The 19,093-nt window shown below is 40.7% G+C and overlaps 1 protein-coding gene across 8 annotated transcripts in view; it reads left to right on the top strand.

Moving 5' to 3' along the window:
• CHRDL1 (chordin like 1) overlaps nt 1-19,093 on the top strand; it is a 108,634-nt gene that overhangs the window by 54,178 nt on the left and 35,363 nt on the right. For 4 of the 8 annotated variants that reach the window (XM_065900734.1, XM_065900732.1, XM_065900729.1 and 1 more), the window contains exons 4-5: nt 7,674-7,819; nt 9,233-9,326. The exons of 1 other annotated variant lie outside the window; for it this stretch is intronic. In XM_065900734.1, the coding sequence (XP_065756806.1) occupies nt 7,674-7,819; nt 9,233-9,326 (240 nt within the window). The remainder of the gene's footprint in view (nt 1-7,673; nt 7,820-9,232; nt 9,327-19,093) is intronic. 3 more of the 8 variants (XM_065900733.1, XM_065900731.1, XM_065900730.1) reach the window with 1 other exon arrangement.

The following is a 19,093-nucleotide window of genomic DNA, read 5'->3' as shown; positions in this document are numbered from 1 at the left end:
ACGAGGGCCCCAACTCCCAAAGACCCCCACCTCAAAGTACCATCACATTGGGGATTAGGTTTTCAACATATGAATTTGGTGAAGGGGACACAAACATTCAGCCTGTAACAGGCACTGTAAGGAATAGGCAGCCCCAACCTGCTTTCTGCTTTCCATAAACTCTTATCATTTACAGCTAATAGTAACGTAACAATAACAGCATTCATTGAGCACTAATATGCGTCTGGTACTATACTGAGCACGTTATGGGTCTCACCTCATTTGATCCTCACAACAACCTGTGAGGTAGGTACTATTATCAGCCCCATCTTATCGATGTGTGAACCGAGGCTCAAGAATGTTAAATGACTTGCTCAGCTAATAAGTGGGATCTAATTAATAGTGGAGGTGGAATTTGAACGCAATTTGGACACCCTGAAATAAGGCCTTTCCTCCCACTAGGACAGCTCTCGGAGGCCGTATTTTTAGTAAACGCCCCTACATTGAGCCTTAAGTTCTGGAACGTTTCACACTCCTTGCCCTGTGCTCTACAACCTCATTATAGATAAAGCATCAAAGGCCTAAGTTACAATTTAATTATCTAGAAAAAAAACCTATTTTCAAACACTGTCTTCCATTCTCACCGTGATATGAATTAGTCAATAAGATGAGTGCTAAGCCCCCCTATCAAGGCCTCAATGTGATGGGACACAGAGGAGTTAAGTTTTTATGGAGGAGGAGAGTTTGGGGAAGATATGAAAATCATAGGTCTCTGCCTAAGGACAGCAGGTCTAGATAAGCCATCATTTTGAGCAACCCAGGGCGAAAAGAAGTGATAGTGTTTGGAGCGCTGACAGGAAGAAATCTAAATGGTAGGCATCATTGCTTTAGCTCATGGACCCATCTGAAGCAATACCTTTGATTTCAGTGAGCATCCCAAAGAAGAACCCACATGACCTCAGAGGGTGAGCAAGGTTCTTGGAGGGAAACTATACATACCCACTGTTTGGGATGCATTAATTCTGCAAGATGTGTCACATCCTTGCTGTATGCTGTGACCTAGCTTGACCAGGATGCAGTGCCCAGCTGTTCTTCCCTCCTTGGAGGAGCACAGGAGGTTTCCCATTAGCACCCTTCTTTGCCTGCTTTCTTCCTAGCTGGGCCAAGACCCAGATGTCAGCTCAAATTTACAGACTTCATTTAAAACAATTTGTTTCAGAGAGCAGTGTAATAGCCCCCCACTCTCCCCAAAGGGGCTAAATAGTGTCTGTAAGAGAAAACCGTCTCATTGTAGTCACACTGGGAACACAAGAGTCCTAGCTAGGGTCTGTCCCACTAGTAGGAATAGAGCTGGCTTCTATGACCAGCTCTGTAGGATTGATTCTCCACGGTTGGAAGGGACCCAAAATGGTCGTCAAGTTCAGCCCCTCGCCTTGAGTTAGAGTTTTTTTTAAACATACACTCTTCAAATTTAATTTTTCAGTGGGAAATACATTTGTGTCATTCAAGAATATGAATGCATATGTGTGTATGTGTATATATGATTATATATGTTTACGCTCATAAAGGTATATGTAAAAGTATGCAGTAAGATGTCTAATTCACCCCTGTCCCACATCCATTCAATTCTTACCTTTCTCCTCAAAACATAGTCTCCCCTTATAACTTTTAGTAGTTTCCTATGTATCCTTCCAGATTTTCTTTATGAAAATATAAGCAAATATGAATACATACTCTTAACAATTATATTCTCTTTACATAAAAGGCAGTATATTATCCAAATCATTTTGCACTTTGTGATTTTTTTCATTTAATAATCTGTTTTTCTGTATTAGTGCCATCACGAATAATGGTGCAGTGAATAACTTTTAGATTTTTCACACACACGCAAGTATATCTGTAGCGTGAATTCTTAAAAGTAGGATTGCTGGGTCAGAAATACACACATATATATTTTTTATTTGCCACATCAACAACTTTATTTTCTCTCATAGAATTCAGGTATAAGCATGAAAAGTAGATTCGTTTTCAAAACCTTAGTTCTTCTTAAGGCTTATGTTAAATATCTTCTTTCCACCTAGCTTTGTGCTGGGTACTATGGTATGGACAAAAGAACAGAGCCCATAAACTACAACGTCAAATAGTTTATAACTGGTTTGGGGAAATAAAATATATCTACATATAACGAGCAGAGAGAATATTAAAGCCATATTTATGACAGAATCCATGTCAAAAGAGTAACTGTTTTACTTTCACTTTAGACGAAATGATAAGCTTTGGAAACATTTATTTAAAAGACAAGTGTATCCCTCACACTCTTCCTTGGACCTCCTTTTAATTTTTGTTATATACATGTACATTCAGAAAATACATATATTTTAAAATTGAATGATATTGCTAAATTGCCTCCATAGTGTTTGTATCAATTCTCCACAGCCTCGCTGAGAGAGTTTATTAATCAAACTTTAGGATTTTTGCAAATCTGATAAGAAAAATGGTTATCTTGGTGTCGTTTTTTTAAATTGAGGTATAATTGACATATTATATTCGTTTCAGGTGTACAACGTAATGGTTCAATATCTGTTTATATTGCAAAATGATCAACTCAATAAGTCTAGTTAACATCTGTCCCCATATATAGTTACAAATTTTTTTCTTGTGATGGGGACTTTTAAGGTTTATTCTCTTAGCAACTTTAAAATATGCAGTACAGTATTATTAAGTATACTCACCATGACGTACATTCCATTCCCAACACCCCCCCACCCCCCTGCGTCCGGCAACCACCAATCTGTTCTCTATATCTGCAAGATTTTTTTTTTTTAAGATTCCGTGTATAAATGAGATCATATAGTATTTGTCTTTCTCAGTCTGACTTATTTCACTTAGCATAATGCCCTCAAGGTCCATCCATGTTGTCGCAAATGGCAAGATTTCATTCTCTTTTTTTATGGCTGAATAGTATTCGTGTGTGTGTGTGTGTGTGTGTGTGTGTCTGTCTGTCTGTCTGTCTGTCTCAAGGAAATTAAAGGGAACATAACCTCTTCTTCCAAGCCCTCTACCTTCATCTCCATATTACCCTCTCCACCACCGCCTCCAGAATGGACTGTGGCTGTGCTGGGACTACACCACTAGAATGAGAGAGAACCAGACTGGAAACACTGGCATCAGGCTCAGCCATCAAGAATAAAATAGGAACCTGAGTAACAATAGCAATGGCAAAAGAAGGGAGAGCTCGGAGTCACGGAGATTAGCAACCATACTTGGGAGCTCTGGACAGGTTTGCATTTATCTCATCAACACTGGGAGCTGACTTACAAGTGGCCTTTCTGACTAGCCCAGAACTGGCCCACTAAGGAAGTAGAAATTTGAGGGTAGGGAGAGTGGAGAAGAGAGCCACCAGCATGAGGATGTTGGCTTCCAGAGGGTGGGAGGAGGGGTAGTACTAGGAGGGAGAGATCGGTGTATCAAAGGAAGTGAGAAAGGACCACAGACTTTTTGGTAAAACTTGCCAGTTGCTCTGAAGGGGGGGAGAAAGTCTGTCACAAGGTTATTCACACTGAGATGTTACTGACGATGTGTATCCTCTCAGAGAAGTTTGGAGAATGAACTTCTAATGATGGCATTTTAGGCATCCATGAGAGAAGAAGTGGTAAGAGACATTTAGGATAAGGGAGTGTTTTCTGAGCACCCCAGAAATTATAGTTCTGCTTACATATAAGATCATCGCTCATGGGGGAGAAGGAACAGTTCCTTTTGGCAACACAATTGTAGTCAGATGGCTGAGTGCTGGTCTGCTTACCCGACAGCGTCCTTCCCCCACTCTTCCTCGGAGTGCTGTGTGGGATTTGATGGGAAATGGGAAATGGCAGAGGCTAGAAGCCATGCAACCTGGTCACTTCTGTTGTAGCATTCCCCTGAGGGCTCCTGAAGCCAGCCTTGCTTCAGACTGATTTTCTGCCAGATTTTGGCCAGGAACACAGAATGTGTTCCAAGGATTGTTGGTTAGAAGCCCAGCCACCTTGGAAAATCTGGGAAGGGAGCGTGTAGAGTCTGAGGTGGCTTTTCTTGCCTCTGGAGTTCCTTGCATGCTGTTAGCCCTCCAAAGACGCAAGGGGAGATTTGAGTTCCATATCCTATTCTTAGATAGAAAAGTCAAGGCCCAAAGAGGTAAAGTGACTTGTTCAAGGTTATGGGAGGTGGGTACCCGAGCTGGGATTATGACTCAGTGATGCTGCCCTCCTCAGTTTTTAAAAACTTTCTTTTCTTTAGTAAAAATTGTATATATTTAAGGTATACAACATGCTGATTTGATATACATACACAGATTGAAATGATTACTGCAGTTAAGCTAATTAACATCATCTCCTCCTCGCCTGGTTACCATCTATTTTTGTGATGAGAGCGCCTGAAATCTACTGTCTTAGCAAATTTCCAGTATACAATGCAGTATTATTAACTATAGCCATCATGCTATACTTTAGATCTCTAGACTTACTCATCCTACATAACTGCAACCTTGTACCTTTTGACCAATATCTCCCCATTTCTCACACCTCCCTGCCCCTGGTAACCACCATTCTAATCTCTGCTTCTATATATTCAAATTTTTTAGATTTCACGTTTAAGTGAGATTATGCAGTTTTTTTTTCTTTCTGTAACTGGCTTATTTCACTTAGCATAATGTCCTTCAGGTTCAACCATGTTGTTGCAAATGGCAGGATGTCCTTTTAAGGGTATGGGATGGACACTTAAGTTGTCTCCATATCTTGGCTACCGTGAATAATGCTGCAATAAACATAGGATACAATAAACATGAGAATGCAGATATCTCTTCCAGGGACTGATTTCATTTCCTTTCTGCCCTCCAGTTTTGACACCCACTGTGTGAAAAGAACAGGAAACTTCAAGGCAGGAAAACTATACTTCTTAGTTGGCTCTTCTATTAATAGCTGTGTGACATGGACCAAACCTTTTGAGGTATCAGCAGCCTCATTTTCATAATTCTCCCCTCACCCCATTAGGGATCTTAGAAGAATGCAATAATAATAGGAAGAAGTTAAGATAAATTTCTTGTGTAAAATTAGCATTAAGCATAACCATAATTGGTTTCCTTTTCTTTGATTCTGTTTTGTCTTCTTTTTTGCTTTCTCTCCATCTCTTGTTGAGTACATTAATGCACTCCAGTGAGATCCTGAGAACAATTTCATTGTTTTTTTTCGAACAGTTCTATTGAGGTATAATTTACCCACCATAAAATGGACTCATTTTCATCATAGTTTTGAGTGATGGGAAAGAAAGAATGGTCTCTTTTTAAAAAAAATTTTTATTGAAGTATAGTTGATTTACAATATTGTGTCATTTTCAGGTATACAGCAAATTGATTCAGTTATATGTGTGTGTGTGTGTGTGTGTGTGTGTGTGTGTGTGTGTGTGTGTATTTATATTTCAGGTTATTTTCCATTATAGGTTATTACAAGATATTGAACATAGTTCCTTGTGTTATACCGTAATTCCTGTTGTTTATCTACTTTATGTATAGTAGTTTGTATCTGTTAATCCCATATTCCTAATTTATCCCTCCCCCCCACCTTTCCCCTTTGGTAACCATAAATTTTTCTATGTCTGTTAGTCTGTTCCTGTTTTGTATATAGATTCATTTGTACAGTAATTTTTTTTTAGATTCCACATATAAGTAATACCATATAATATTTGTCTTTCTCTGCCTGACTTACTTCACTTAGTATGATAATCTCTAGGTCCATCCATCTTGCTGCAAATGGCAATATTTCATTCTTTTTATGGCTGAGTAATATTCCATTGTAAATATATACCACATCTTTTTAAAATTAATTAATTATTAATTAATTTTTGGCTGCGTTGGGTCTTTGTTGTTGCACACCGGTTTTCTCTAAGTTGTGGCGAGCGGGAGCTACTCTTCGTTATGGTGAGTGGGCTTCTCATTGCAGTGGCTTCTCTTGTTGCGGAGCACGGGCACTAGGTGCATGGGCTTCAGTAGTTGTGGCACGCGGGCTCAGTAGTTGTGGCTCGTGGGCTTAGTAGCTCTGTGGCATGTGGGATCTTCCCGGGCTAGGGCTCGAACCCATCAGGCAGATTCTTAACCACTGTGCCACCAGGGAAGTCCCTATACTACATCTTCTTGAACCAGTTGTCTGTTGATGGGCACTTGGGTTGTTTTCATGTCTTGGCTATTGTAAATAGTGCTGCTATGAACATTGGGGTGCATGTATCTTTTCAAATTAGAGTTTTCTCTGGATATCTGCCCAGGAGTGGGATTGCAGGATCATATGGTAACTCTATTTTTAATTTTTTAAGGAACCTCCATACTGTTTTCCCTAGTGGCTGCACCAATTTACATTCCCACCAGCAATGTAGAAGAGCTACCAGGATGGTCTAACTTTTTAAGCCTCCCTCTAATGAAACCCACAACTCCGCTAATTTCTGTTCTTCCACTATCCCACAGCATGTACTTTCGAAGCTCTGCTGGTAGATAATAACAATTATCTATTGTTAATTTGTACACTGATGGTTAGTTTAACCTGGGCACTTGTTCATTGATATTTGGTGTGTGCATATGTGTGTGTATGTGTGTGCACAGCACGTACTTTAAGGAAGCCCAATGAAAAGACTTCTCGAAACCATTCACTTAGAGTCAGCTCACCAAGTGCATCGACCTCTTTGCTACATGGCAAACCTGTGCCAGACTCCATGGAGAAAGACACGTGTAAGGCGGAGTCCCAAGTCTTCAAAAAGCAATATATACAAATGTATATATGGGTTGGTCGGAAAAAACGGAATTTAGAGACAGAGGACCAGATATCAATTCCCTTTTTCATCACTCACTACCTTTGTGACTTCAGATAAGTCATTCAACATCAGAGACTTGTCACCCTCAAATGAAAGATGAAGATAAGAATCTGCCTTACTTGCTTCACGGTGTTCTTATGAGGCTCCATTGTAATAACGTATGTGAAAGCTCTTTGTAAACTGTTGGCTAGGTGACTGTAATTCGCAAATATGAGTTACAGTAATATTCAAGTGCCAAATGGTGTGCCTCAGACATCAGATGCTTTGAGAGGTGCAGATCATGGGCTGGAGCTGTTAGGGACTACTTCATGGAGGAAAGTGGACTTTTGGTAAGCCTTCAGAATCAGACAGGACTGATGGAAAAGAGTGGCAAGGAGGGGGCAATCTTGGTGGAGAGACTAAAAAGAAGCAAAGACTCCAGAGGCTAGAACAAGCATACAAGCGTATACCAAGTGTTATAAAACATGGGAGGGGTTAAAGTTACCAGGGTAGTTATAATAGGTGGTTCCTTATCAGAAAAGACTCCCTCCTTCCAGGCAAGTTAATACCTTATTCATCTAACACTGTTAGCTCCATCAAGGCAGGGGCCTTGTCCTTCTTCACTGATATCTCTTTAGTGCCTGTCACAGTGCCTGGTACATAGTAGGTGCTCAATAAATGCCCCAAATTTGAAGGAATGGATGGATAGTCACATGTCACTTGTTATTCCTGTCTGGCTGCTTGAATATTATCGAAGTCATCAGCCACTGAATTAGGGAGTATTTTTAACTCTCTCCGTGTGGTACAGCCCCATCTGCTGTTGGGATTTGTGAAATTCTTTGCAATGATGCCAATACTCGGTGTGGTTTTTCTCCACCCTGTCCCAGAAGACTCCTTACCCCCAGCGAACAATAAGGTGACCAGCAAGTCGTGTGAGTACAACGGGACCACTTACCAACACGGTGAGCTGTTCATGGCTGAAGGGCTCTTTCAGAACCGGCAACCCAACCAATGCACACAGTGCAGCTGTTCGGTAAGACCCTGTATCTTAATGTCTCTGCTATCCCCTACCCAAATAAGAGCGCTTCCATACTTGTACTTTTAGTTTAAGCCTACACTGTAGGGTGCTTGATTGGAAGATGAATCGCATCTAAATCATGACCTTCCTGACCTTAATCAACCCTGATCAACTCTGTTGAAGAGGTCAGACCCAGTCATCTACCAGTCTTAAAACTTCAGCACTGCTTAAAAGGACAAAAATGAGCTGATAATCTTGATCTGTACTTCTTTTCACAATAATTACACCACCAGAGCCTTCATCTGAAGAACTCAGTTATTTGATAAGCCTTGGAAATGCCATGGGTGGAAAAGCCACTGGCGCCCATCTGGGGCCACTCAGTCCAATTCACAAGAAAATGGGGTGTCTCTTGGTTCCCATCTCTGAAATAGTCCACTAACCAGAAAAGTCTCTAGACAAATGCTTGATTATGATGATTCCCGTGACATTATTTGTCAAAAGAATTGTATACTTCATGAATGAGGTATACTGATTACATCATCATCTAATTGTGCGGCCCGGAGAATGTAATAAACAGAACCAGAAAAATGGAGTAAAATGGGTGTTTAAGCTGAAGTATGAGGGGATGAAGTTAGATGTAGAAACAACTTTTCCGCCTATAAAGGGTATGAAACACTGGATTGACAAGGGAAGCTAAAGAATCTCTTTGCTTAGGGATTTTTAGTAAAAATATAGCATCTCAGTAGTTCGGGAGAATTTGGTCGTAGCCATGCTTCCCTAATGACCTTTCAGGAACCCTCGTAGCTCCAGAACTGTATGCTTCTAAGAACTAAGATCAAGGCTCAAGGAATGATGTTTGGAACACAGAGTTTTAGGGAATGGATATTATGCAAGGACAAACATAACCAGCAAGTGCATTTGATCCTCTCCCTCGCCTTGTGCTGGACTGAGCTGTCCATTCAGATGATCTTTTATAGTTTTGTGTCACCCCAAAGAGCTTGTCTACTTGTTTTGGAAGGGAGAACTCTAGTGAGTGTTACGGAAGGCAGCTATTGTGCAAATCTGCATTCCCCCAAAGCCCCAACATCCAGCTGAAGCACGATAGGGACCAGAATGGACAGAGAAGAGAGGGGCAAGACTGTATTTGGTGGTTTGGAGTCTCACGGCAGCCCTCACGCTGACTACTTTGTTTCATCTTAGACCAGCATGCCTGATGAGAATTGCCATCTCCTGTGACTTAGTCTCTGGCATGGAGAAATAGTAAATAGAAAAAATATAACGCATCATAAAAGTTAGGAAGTGCATATAACTGACTATGGAAGAGCATGGGGGAAGGACGTTTGAGCCCCTACTCATCCCAGGTACTGAGCTAAAGCCTTTACATGTACTGCAGCTCCTTCTGACCTTAATTCTGTTCCTCTTTGGCAGGAGGGCAATGTGTACTGTGGTCTCAAGACTTGCCCCAAGTTAACCTGTGCATTCCCAGTCTCTGTTCCTGACTCCTGCTGCCGGGTGTGCAGAGGTAGGTATCCTGTTTCCCAAGACCCCAGGTGCCGCCATCCTGAGTAGCAAGATTTAGAAGAGGAAAATACCTGCCCAGTGTCCTAGGGAAAGGGAATTTTCTATGGTAGCCTTAGATTCTAAGGATGCTTTCAATCACAAAAGGAAAAAATAAAAGCACTGCTTTTAAGGGTCACTCCCTGAAAGAAACTGCACTGGGCTGGAGTGCAGCCGGGGGAGAGGGGTGAGAGTCTTCTAATGTGAAAGTATCTTTGTCTCTCCTTCCTTAATCCCTTCTAGCTTTGCCCCTACATTACTGTATTGTAAAACACAGGGCATTTCCATACACAGCCTTAGAAGGAAGAATGGGCCTCCCAAAGCACTGATGTGACCATTTTGAAGATTAGGCAGGGCAGATGTAGGTGTATTTTTTAAATCCCACAGTAAAGTGGTGACAAACTTAATAAAAGCAAAATGGAAAGCATCGTCTTCTCAAATTATATCCAAAATGGAATCATCATCTTCTCAAGCCAGTTTTCTCTTCTTTGGGTTTCATTTCTTTGATGACAGTACCAATTTTTTTTTCTTTAGGTTTCCAAGATCAAACATAATCACCTTTAATTTCTCTTTTATTGCCTCTTCTCAAATTACCAAATCTATCAGCAGTCCTCTATATCCCCCCCCTTTTCCCCCTTTCCCTCCTAATTTTGTCTTCTTTCCTTCCATCCAATGTGCTTATTGAATGTCTACTATATGCTTGGCACTGTGCTAGAAGCTGGATGCATAATGGTAAATATAGTAGACATACAGGGCACTGCTAGACTATATGGCATCTTTATGTGAATTACAGAAAGGATCCCCTTACTTAAGATACTTGACTGCCATTTCACCAGAAAATCCTTGTGAATGTACCTCCTTAGCTGAGGCACCCTTGTGCAGGACACAACCTGTACAACCGTATGTGGCATACATAGCAGCCAGGATATGTTCTTTGCTCTTATGGAACTCACATTTCACCTGAGAAGACAAATAATAAACAAACAAGAAAACAAATACCTAAATATAAACAGTGTGAGTACTGTGAAGGAAATAAACAAAGGACCAAGATAGAAAATAAGAGGTGAAGGCGTTTAGGTTGAATTGTCAGAAAGGCCTCTCTGAGATGACATTTAAGCTCAGACTTGAAAGATGAAAAGGAGTCATCCATGCAAAGGTCCTGGGAGGAGAGCGTTCCAGGCGGAAAGAAAAGAAAGTTCAAAGGACCAGGCAGGGAAGAGCTTATAGCATTCAAGGAGCCTAGGGACCAGTGTGGTAGGAATATAGTGATTGTGGTCATAACTGGCATGCGATGAGACTGGAGAGGTGAACGGGAAGGAGTCAGACCATGCAGGACCTTCAAGGCCATGGGAAGGAATTTGGATTTCCATTTTTAAGTGCATTGGGAACCCACGGGAAGGTTGTGCGCAGGGCATGACATGATCTAGTTGATGTGTTAAAAGATCTCACTTGTTTTTGTGTCCAGACTAGATTGGAGGGAGGAAATAAGACAAGTGGAGAGACCAGGAGGATGGGTTTAGCAGTCTCTCTGGTATGAGAGAGTGGGATTCTGGTCTGGGGACACAGTGTAGGGTAGTGGTTCAGACTGGGGGCCTCTGGAACCAGGCTACCTTGATTCTAATCCCAGCCCTGCTACTTTCTAGCTGGGTGATCAGGAGACAGGATGTACTCACCTTTCTAACGATCTTTACAGTGACAATAATGTTACCACCTACCTCCAAATGGTTGTGAGGTTTAAATGAGATAATGCAGGAAAAGGACCTAGGACTGTCTCGCATATAGTGAGAACTAGTAACGAAAATTGGACAAATTTGAAATCCAGTAGGCCCTCCATATCTGCAAGTGCCACGTCCACAGATTCAACCAACCATGGTTCCAACATATCGGAGAAAAAAATAAATCCAGAGAGTTCCAAAAAGCAGAACTTGAATTTGCCATGTGATGGCAACTGTTTACATGGTGTTTACATTGTATTCCCAACTATGCATATAGCGTTAACTTTCTGTTAGGTATTATAAGTAATCTAGAGATGATTTAAGTATGTGGGAGGATGCATGTAAGCTATATGAAAATACTATGCAACTTTATATAAGAGACACAACATCCTCAAATTTTGGTATCCATGAAGGTCCTGGAACCAACTCCTTGCAGATACTGAGAGAAGACTGTATATTTAGAGCATTGGTTCTCGGCTATGGGTGAATATTGGAATTATTCTGGTAAATTTATGTCCAGACTGGGGATGGGGGTGGTGGTGAGGGAGGTGATTCCAATGTGCAACCAAGGTTGAGAGCCACTGAGTTAGAGGGAAAAGATTATAGGATTTGCTGGTAGCAAATCGGTAATTGACTCCTATACATTGCCGCCGGCTTAATCTTTCAAAGAGATAGCCTTAAGCGTGCTACACCCCTACTCAGAAGGCTTTATGCTGACACATATCGTGCTTACTCTATGCCAGTCACAATTCTGTGCACTTGGCAGATATGAACTCATTTAATCCCATGACAACCCTGTGTGGGGAGTATGATTGTTATCCACATTTTTTATAGATGATGAAACTGAAGCAGAAAGAGGTTAGGATCCTTGTTCAAGGTCATATAGCCGGTGAGGCAAAGAGCTAAGATTTGAACCCCGGAAGTCTGGCTCCAGACTCCAGGCTCTTTTAACTACTGCACTCTGCCACTAAAATGAGTGGTTCCCTGTTGCCAGCAGCGTACTTGTCAACCCCCGACTCTGACAGTAAAGGCCTTTCATGCTCTAGCCTCAAGTTACCTTTATAGGCCCACGTTCTTCCATTCTTGCACCTCAGGTTCTACCCACGTTGTTCTTGTGTTCTCTTACCTTTGTGCCTTTACTCTCTCCTCTGCCCCTCAATATCTCTCAAACTTTAGTGTGCTTCAGAATCACCTGGAGAACTTGTTGAAATTCAGATCCCTGGAGCACAACTGCGGAGATTGTTTTGGTGGCCTTGGGAAGGGGCCCTGGGATGTGCATTTAAACAGGGCCCATTGTCCATTCTGATGCAGGTGGTCCATAGACTTTGACTTTGAGAAACCATTCCTAAGACCACATAGATGACTGGGAGTGGCCTGAAGTGATGGCTTTACATCTGAATTTAGTACACTTAAACTGAGCCTATTAAAAGTCTGAAGCCTGAGTAAGCCAATAGAAGAGTAACCAATGTCAATCTCTGGTCAGAACATCTAATTCCAACCATATGGCAAGCCAGTTTGGGGTGAATGAACAGCAGCCATTTCATGATAAGGCTGGGAGGAAAAGGAGATAAAACGGCTTTCTAGGTTATATCTAACATGTACAGTAACCCTGAGAGGAGGGAATGTTGCCTTTCTCTGGAAAATCCTTTTCCTCCATCTCTGCCTGTAGAAATCCTGCCAGTTCTTGAAGACCTAGCTGAAATGCAGCCTCCTCGGATCCTAACGCAGGTAGTCCTCAGGTTACATTTGAATAAATACTAGCCGGAAGGCCTTTGTCTCTTCTCTGCATTCCCACCTTCATTCCGGTTTCTCCACCCCTAAATCCTGCTTCTCCTTCAGAGGCCAGTTCGAATGCCACCTCCTCCAGGAAGCTTTTTTTTTTTTTAACCCTATCATTTAGGAGTAAACTCCCTCATCTCTCTGACTCTTCAGGGCCTCACCTGTGCTTCTTCAGTAGAGTTAATCACCCGGGCACATTTTGTCTTTTATTATGTGTGCCCATGTCTTATCATCGCTACTAATGTGTAAGCTCCGTAAGACAGAAACTCTTTTGGGCTCATCTTTTTTCCCCCCACTGCACCGGGCACAGAGTAGGTGTTATTTGAATGAATGCACACTAGCTTGGAAATATTGCCAGAAAGTTAGTCATGGTTTGAATTAGATGCTACTCAAATAGGATATTGTTTGTGTTTTTTCTTCCTCTGAATTACTGATTGAATGTGGTAGATGGTACTGGCTATACATTGGTTCATGGTCAGTAGGAAATTACCTGTTGTCATTCCCGATCCTCCACATTGTTTTTTCTTCCCTACCTCACTTTAGCACACTCTAATTAATATTTCTTTTAGAAAGAAATTACCTTATTCGTAGTACCCGTACATGCTCATCCTTTTTACTATGCTGTTTGTACCAGCCCTCACAAGTCACTGTGGATTTAGTTGCAGCCTAATTTGATCTATGCTTCACTAAGGCCCGGGATCTTCCCATACCTGTTTCTCACAGTGTGTATACTGTCCCTCAGTACAGCTGTGACATTTCTGCCAGTAAAGCTGGGTATTTTGTTCCTTGCCTCCTTTCTCAATCTTTGCCCCAACTTAATTTGAGTCTGTTCCAAAAGGAAGAGAGTCCGGTTTTTAAAATTGAAGTATAATTGATTTACAATATTGTGTTAGTTTCGGGTGTACAGCAAAGTGATTCAGTTATATATTTTATATATATATATATATATATATATATATATAATTTTCAGATTATTTTCCCTTATAGGCTATTATTAAAGATATTGAATATAGTTTCCTGTACTATATAGTAAATCCTTGTTGCTTATCTATTTTATGTTAGTAGTTTGTATCTGTTAATCTCATACTCCTAATTTATCCCTCCCCACCTCCTTTCCCCTCTGGTAACCGTAAGTTTGTTTTTTATGTCTGTGAGTCTGTTTCTGTTTTGTATATAGATTCATTTGTATTATTTTTTAGATTCTGCAGGTAAGTGATATCATATAATATTTGTCTTTCTCTGTCTGACTTACTTCACTTATTATGATAATCTCTAGGTCCATCCATGTTGCTGCAAATGGCAATATTTCATTCTTTTTTATGGCTGGGTAATATTCCATTATATATACGTAATGGAATTGTATATACGTGTGTGTGTGTGTGTATATATATATATACCACATATTTTTAAACCAATCCTCTGTTGATGGGCACTTGGGTTGTTTCCATGTCTTGGCTACTGGAGTGCACATGTCTTTTCGAATTAGAGTTTTTGTCTTTTCCAGATATATACCAAGGAGTGGGATTGCTAAATCATATGGTAGCTCTAATTTTAGATTTTTAAGGAACCTCCATACTGCTCTCCATAGTGGCTGCACCAATTTACATTTCCATCCACAGTACACGAGGGTTCCCTTTTCTCCACACCCAGGAGAGTTCATTCTTAGCAGAGGTGTACACGTAGTTACTAATATAAGCAGATAATTGCTACAATCCATTTGTTGGGCTAAGGTGATTTTGCTTGGGGAAAAATAATGTGAAATCTAAACTGAAGAGCAATTAATAAAAGAAAGGAAACTGCAAAAAGACATATTATTGCATCCAATCGGCAATATAATGCAAAGGAGATAGGCTCTGAAGCCAGAAGGACATAGATTTGACCTGGCAGAGCTACTGTCCGCTAGTGATGTGACCTTGGGCAAGACACTGAACCATTCAAGACCTCGGTTCTCTCAGGTGTGAAGATGATAATTATAATATCTACAACCTATGGAAAGGTGATAAAAATTAACTGAGATGACATAGAAGCTAGGAGAAAGTCCAATACAGAGTTATTGCTTAACAAGTGATCATTATTATATTTTATATAATAATGACTCTATTTATTACCCTGGGGTTAAGTAGAATTGTACCTTCTCTATCTCTCATAGTCTTGCCTTTTTACTTACTTAATCTCCATATAAAGAACTATATTTCTAGTCCTTCTCATGGCAACACATCGTGGGACTAACCATCTTCTCAACGGTTCTCTTGTCACAATTTAAATTTCTTTTATTTTTGTTATGTCTTCAGAAGCAACGGGTAAAAGCTAGTTGTTATTGATCATGTATTGCCCCTTCACATACTTGACAATTCATTAAGTTCTCTCTTTGCCTTCTCTTCTCCAGCCTAAATAAACCATTCTCTTTCATCTTTCCCTCTAAAGACTAAATCCTACACTTTCATAAAATTGATGCTTTTTTCTCTGTCTTTAATTTCTTTATATGTTTCAGTTGTATATAGTGTGATTGAATCTCCTTTGAAGTCCTTATTTCTGAAGCACCTAGTTATTTTTTTTTCTGTTGAAATGACATTTCTAACAAAGGTATACCTTGTATAAGCGTATTACTCATACAGCAGACAACCCAGACACACTTCTCCCCTATGCTGGCTGCCCTAATTGCAGGCAAAATACCACAGAAGAAATAACCTTTTTGAGTGCTGAACTTGCAAACCTTCATATAAAGGGCCCCATTGAAGCGGGCTCTCCACACTGTCACTTCCTGGGTCAGGCAGCAATCTTAGCCATGTGTTGAATCAAAACCCTAGCCTCAGTTGTTTAGACATGTCTTTGAGGCTAGGACAGTCAGGAGAGTGTTGGCAGGGTGTGTGTCATTGCTGGCATTTCAGCAAACCTCATCTGGACTGGAAGCATAGTGCAAACAGCCACTGGAACCTTAAGGGAAACTTTATCAGAAGAAAATCTCTTCAGAGACTGTACCACGGCCACATTCTGGGCAGGCAGGCCTCACACCCAAACCCACACCCAGCTTCCCTCCACCGTTGATCATTTCTGCTTGTCTTCTTCCTATCTTGCCAAAGCAAAGGGAAGGCTGTGTTCTTGGACTCTCGGCAAGGGAGACATATTTCGGTAAGCTATCGGCTGTATTGAGAGCCAAGCCTGCATTTGGTAGACAGTGTACATATGTGGCACTTACTCTGTGCCAAGTGGTGGTCTAAGCATTTATGTGTGTAACAGCTCATTTGCTCCTCACAACAAAGTAGGGACTATTATTTTCCTCATTTTACAGGTGAGGAAACTGAGGCAGAGAAGTTAAGTGATTTGCCCAAGGATACGTGGTAGTAAGTGGCAGAGCTAGAATTTTAACATTGTTGGCCTGGCTCTGGAGTCCCAGGTTCTTATGCTGTTTGGTGGGAGCCATCCAGAGGAGTGTGACAAGAGCCCCTCCTCCTGCAGGGGGGTAAAGGGAAAGAGAGGACATGCGTGGCACACTGGTATAGGCAGATAATCCCAAGAGAGTAACCACACTGCCCATCTTTCCCCATCAAGGTCTCAACCTACCCATTCCCAACCATAGGGGAACACTCTCTCTTTCTAGGCTCAGAGAGGCCCGAGTATAAATGTCTACCTTCTTTCATTCAGCAAACATTTGTCGAGCAACCATTGAGTACCTGGCACTGTGCTGGTACCGGAGATACAGTGGTAAACAAAACAGACCGGGACTGGAACCAGTCCTTGCGGAGTTTAGTGGGAAAGACAGACATTTATCAAATGTCGAGACAAGTAAATATAAAATCGCAACTGTGCCACATGCTGCAAAGGAAAGGTGTTACAAAAGCCAGTAATGGACAGGGGTCGATCTACTCAGAGAGGTGAAGGAGGACTCTAAAGACGACCATCTCTCCGGCCTCAGCTCACACCATATTCCTCTTTGCTCTCTGCATCGCAGGGTGTAGGAGGATTGACTCAAAAGTTGGGGGGAGCAAGAGGGAAGACATATGGGAACATATGTATATGTATAGCTGATTCACTTTGTTATAAAGCAGAAACTAACACACCATTGTAAAGTAATTATACCCCAATAAAGATGTTTAAAAAAAAAAAAGTTGGGGGGATAACTGGTGGCAGTCCTATCCTCCCAGGATCCTCGACTTCTGATCCCACCATGAAACCAGCCACTCTATGTTGCAGGAGTATCTATACTGTCCTTCCTACACTGCACCCGCTGCATATACTCAAGTTCAGACTTCACTTCTTAAGGAACTGCTTGATCATGTTGGCCAGTGTCTACCATTTCTTACCATATTTTCCAATCTCAGTTCTGCAGCTTGTTTTTAAAGGCCCTCTGTCAAACAGTCGGACCCTTCCTTAACCCACTTCCCATCCTCATTTCTCTGACACCAACACACACACCTTCTCCACTAGGCTGACACTTCTCTTTTCATAATATGCCATGTTCCTCCCCACCTTTAGCCCTGTTATGTGCCTCTCTTTTTTATTCACATGAAATATTATATGTTTCAAGTGTACAACATAGCGATTCAACATTTATGTACCTTATGAATTGATCACCACAATAAGTTTAGTAACCATCTATCACCATACAAAGTTATTACAATATTATTGATTATATTCCCTATGTTGTATATTATATCTCCTTGACTTATTTATTTTATAACTGGAAGTTTGTACCCCTTCATCCCTTTCGTCCATTTCACCCATACCCCACCCCACCTCCACTCTGGTGACCACTAGTTTATTCTCTGTATCTATGGGTCAGCTTCTGTTTTGTTTTGTTTGTTTGTTTTGTGTTTTAGATTCCACATAGAATAGATCATATGGCATTTGTCTTTCTCTGTCTGGCTTGTTTCACTTGGAAAAATGCCCTCAAGGTCCATCCGTGTTGTCACAAATGGCAAGATTTCATTCTTTTTTATGGCTGAATAATATTCCAGTGTGTGTGTGTGTGTGTGTGTGTGTGTGTGTGTGTATCATGCTTTCATTATCTCTTCACCTGTCGATGGACATTTGAGTTGTTTCCATATCTTGGCTATTGTAAATAATGCGGCAATGAACATAAGGGGGCATGTATCTTTTCTAATTAGTGTTTTCATTTTCTTCTGATAAATACCCACAAGTGGAATTGCAGGATTGTATGGTAGTTCTATTTTTAATTTTTTGAGGAACCTCCGTATGTTTTCCATAGTGGCTGCACCAATTTACGTTCCCACCAACAGTGCACAAGGGTTTCCTTTTCTCCACATCCTCACCGACACATACTGTTTCTTGTCTTCTTCATAATAGTTATTCTGACAGGTGTCAGATAATATCTCGTTGTGGTTTGATTTGCATTTCCCTGATGATTAGTGATGTTGAGCATCTTTTCCTGTATCTGTTGGCCTTCTCTATGTCTTCCTTGGAAAAATGCCTGTTCAGGTCCCTTGCTCATTTCTTAATCAGATTATTTTTTTTGATATTGAGATATGTGAGTTCTTTATATATTTTGGATATTAAACCCATATCAGATATATCATTTGCAAATATCTTCTCCCATTCAGTAGGCTGCCTTTTCTTTTTTTTTTTTTTTTGCCTTTTCTTTTTGTTGATGGTTCCCTTCTCTATGCAAAAGCTTTTTAGTTTGGTGTAGTCCCATTTGTTTATTTTTGCTTTTGTTGCCCTTGCCTGATCCAAAAAATATTGCTAAGACTGATGTCAAAGAGCATACTGCCTATGTTTTCTTCTAAGAGTTTTATGGTATCAGGTCTTAATTTAAGTCTTTAATATATTTTGAGTTTACTTCTGTATATGGTGTAAGAAAGTGATCCAGTTTCATTCTCATGCATGTAGCTGTCCAGTTTTCCCAACATCATTTATTGAAGAGACTCTCTTTCCCCACTGTATATTGTTGGCTCCTTTGTCATAAACTAATTGCCCATATAAGTGTGGGTTTATTTCTGCACTCTTTATTTTTTCCTTTGATCTATGTGTCTGTTTTTGTGCCAGTACCATACTATTTTGATTACTTATAGCTTTGTAATATAGTCTCAAGTCTGGGAGTGTGGTGCCTCCAGCTTTGTTCTTCTTTCTCAAGATTGCTTTGGTTATACTGGGTCTTTTGTGGTTCCATACAAGTTTTAGGATTATTTTTTCTAGTTCTGTGAAAAATGCCATAGTTCTAAGAGTTTCTGGGTGGAGTCTTTAAGGTTTTCTATTTATAGTATCATGTCATCTGGAAATA

Source organism: Phocoena phocoena, chromosome X (genome assembly GCF_963924675.1).
Source record: "Phocoena phocoena chromosome X, mPhoPho1.1, whole genome shotgun sequence".
Taxonomy (NCBI): domain Eukaryota; kingdom Metazoa; phylum Chordata; class Mammalia; order Artiodactyla; family Phocoenidae; genus Phocoena; species Phocoena phocoena.
The sequence above is the reverse complement of the archived record's forward strand: the minus strand, read 5'-3'. Positions and strand labels throughout refer to the sequence as shown.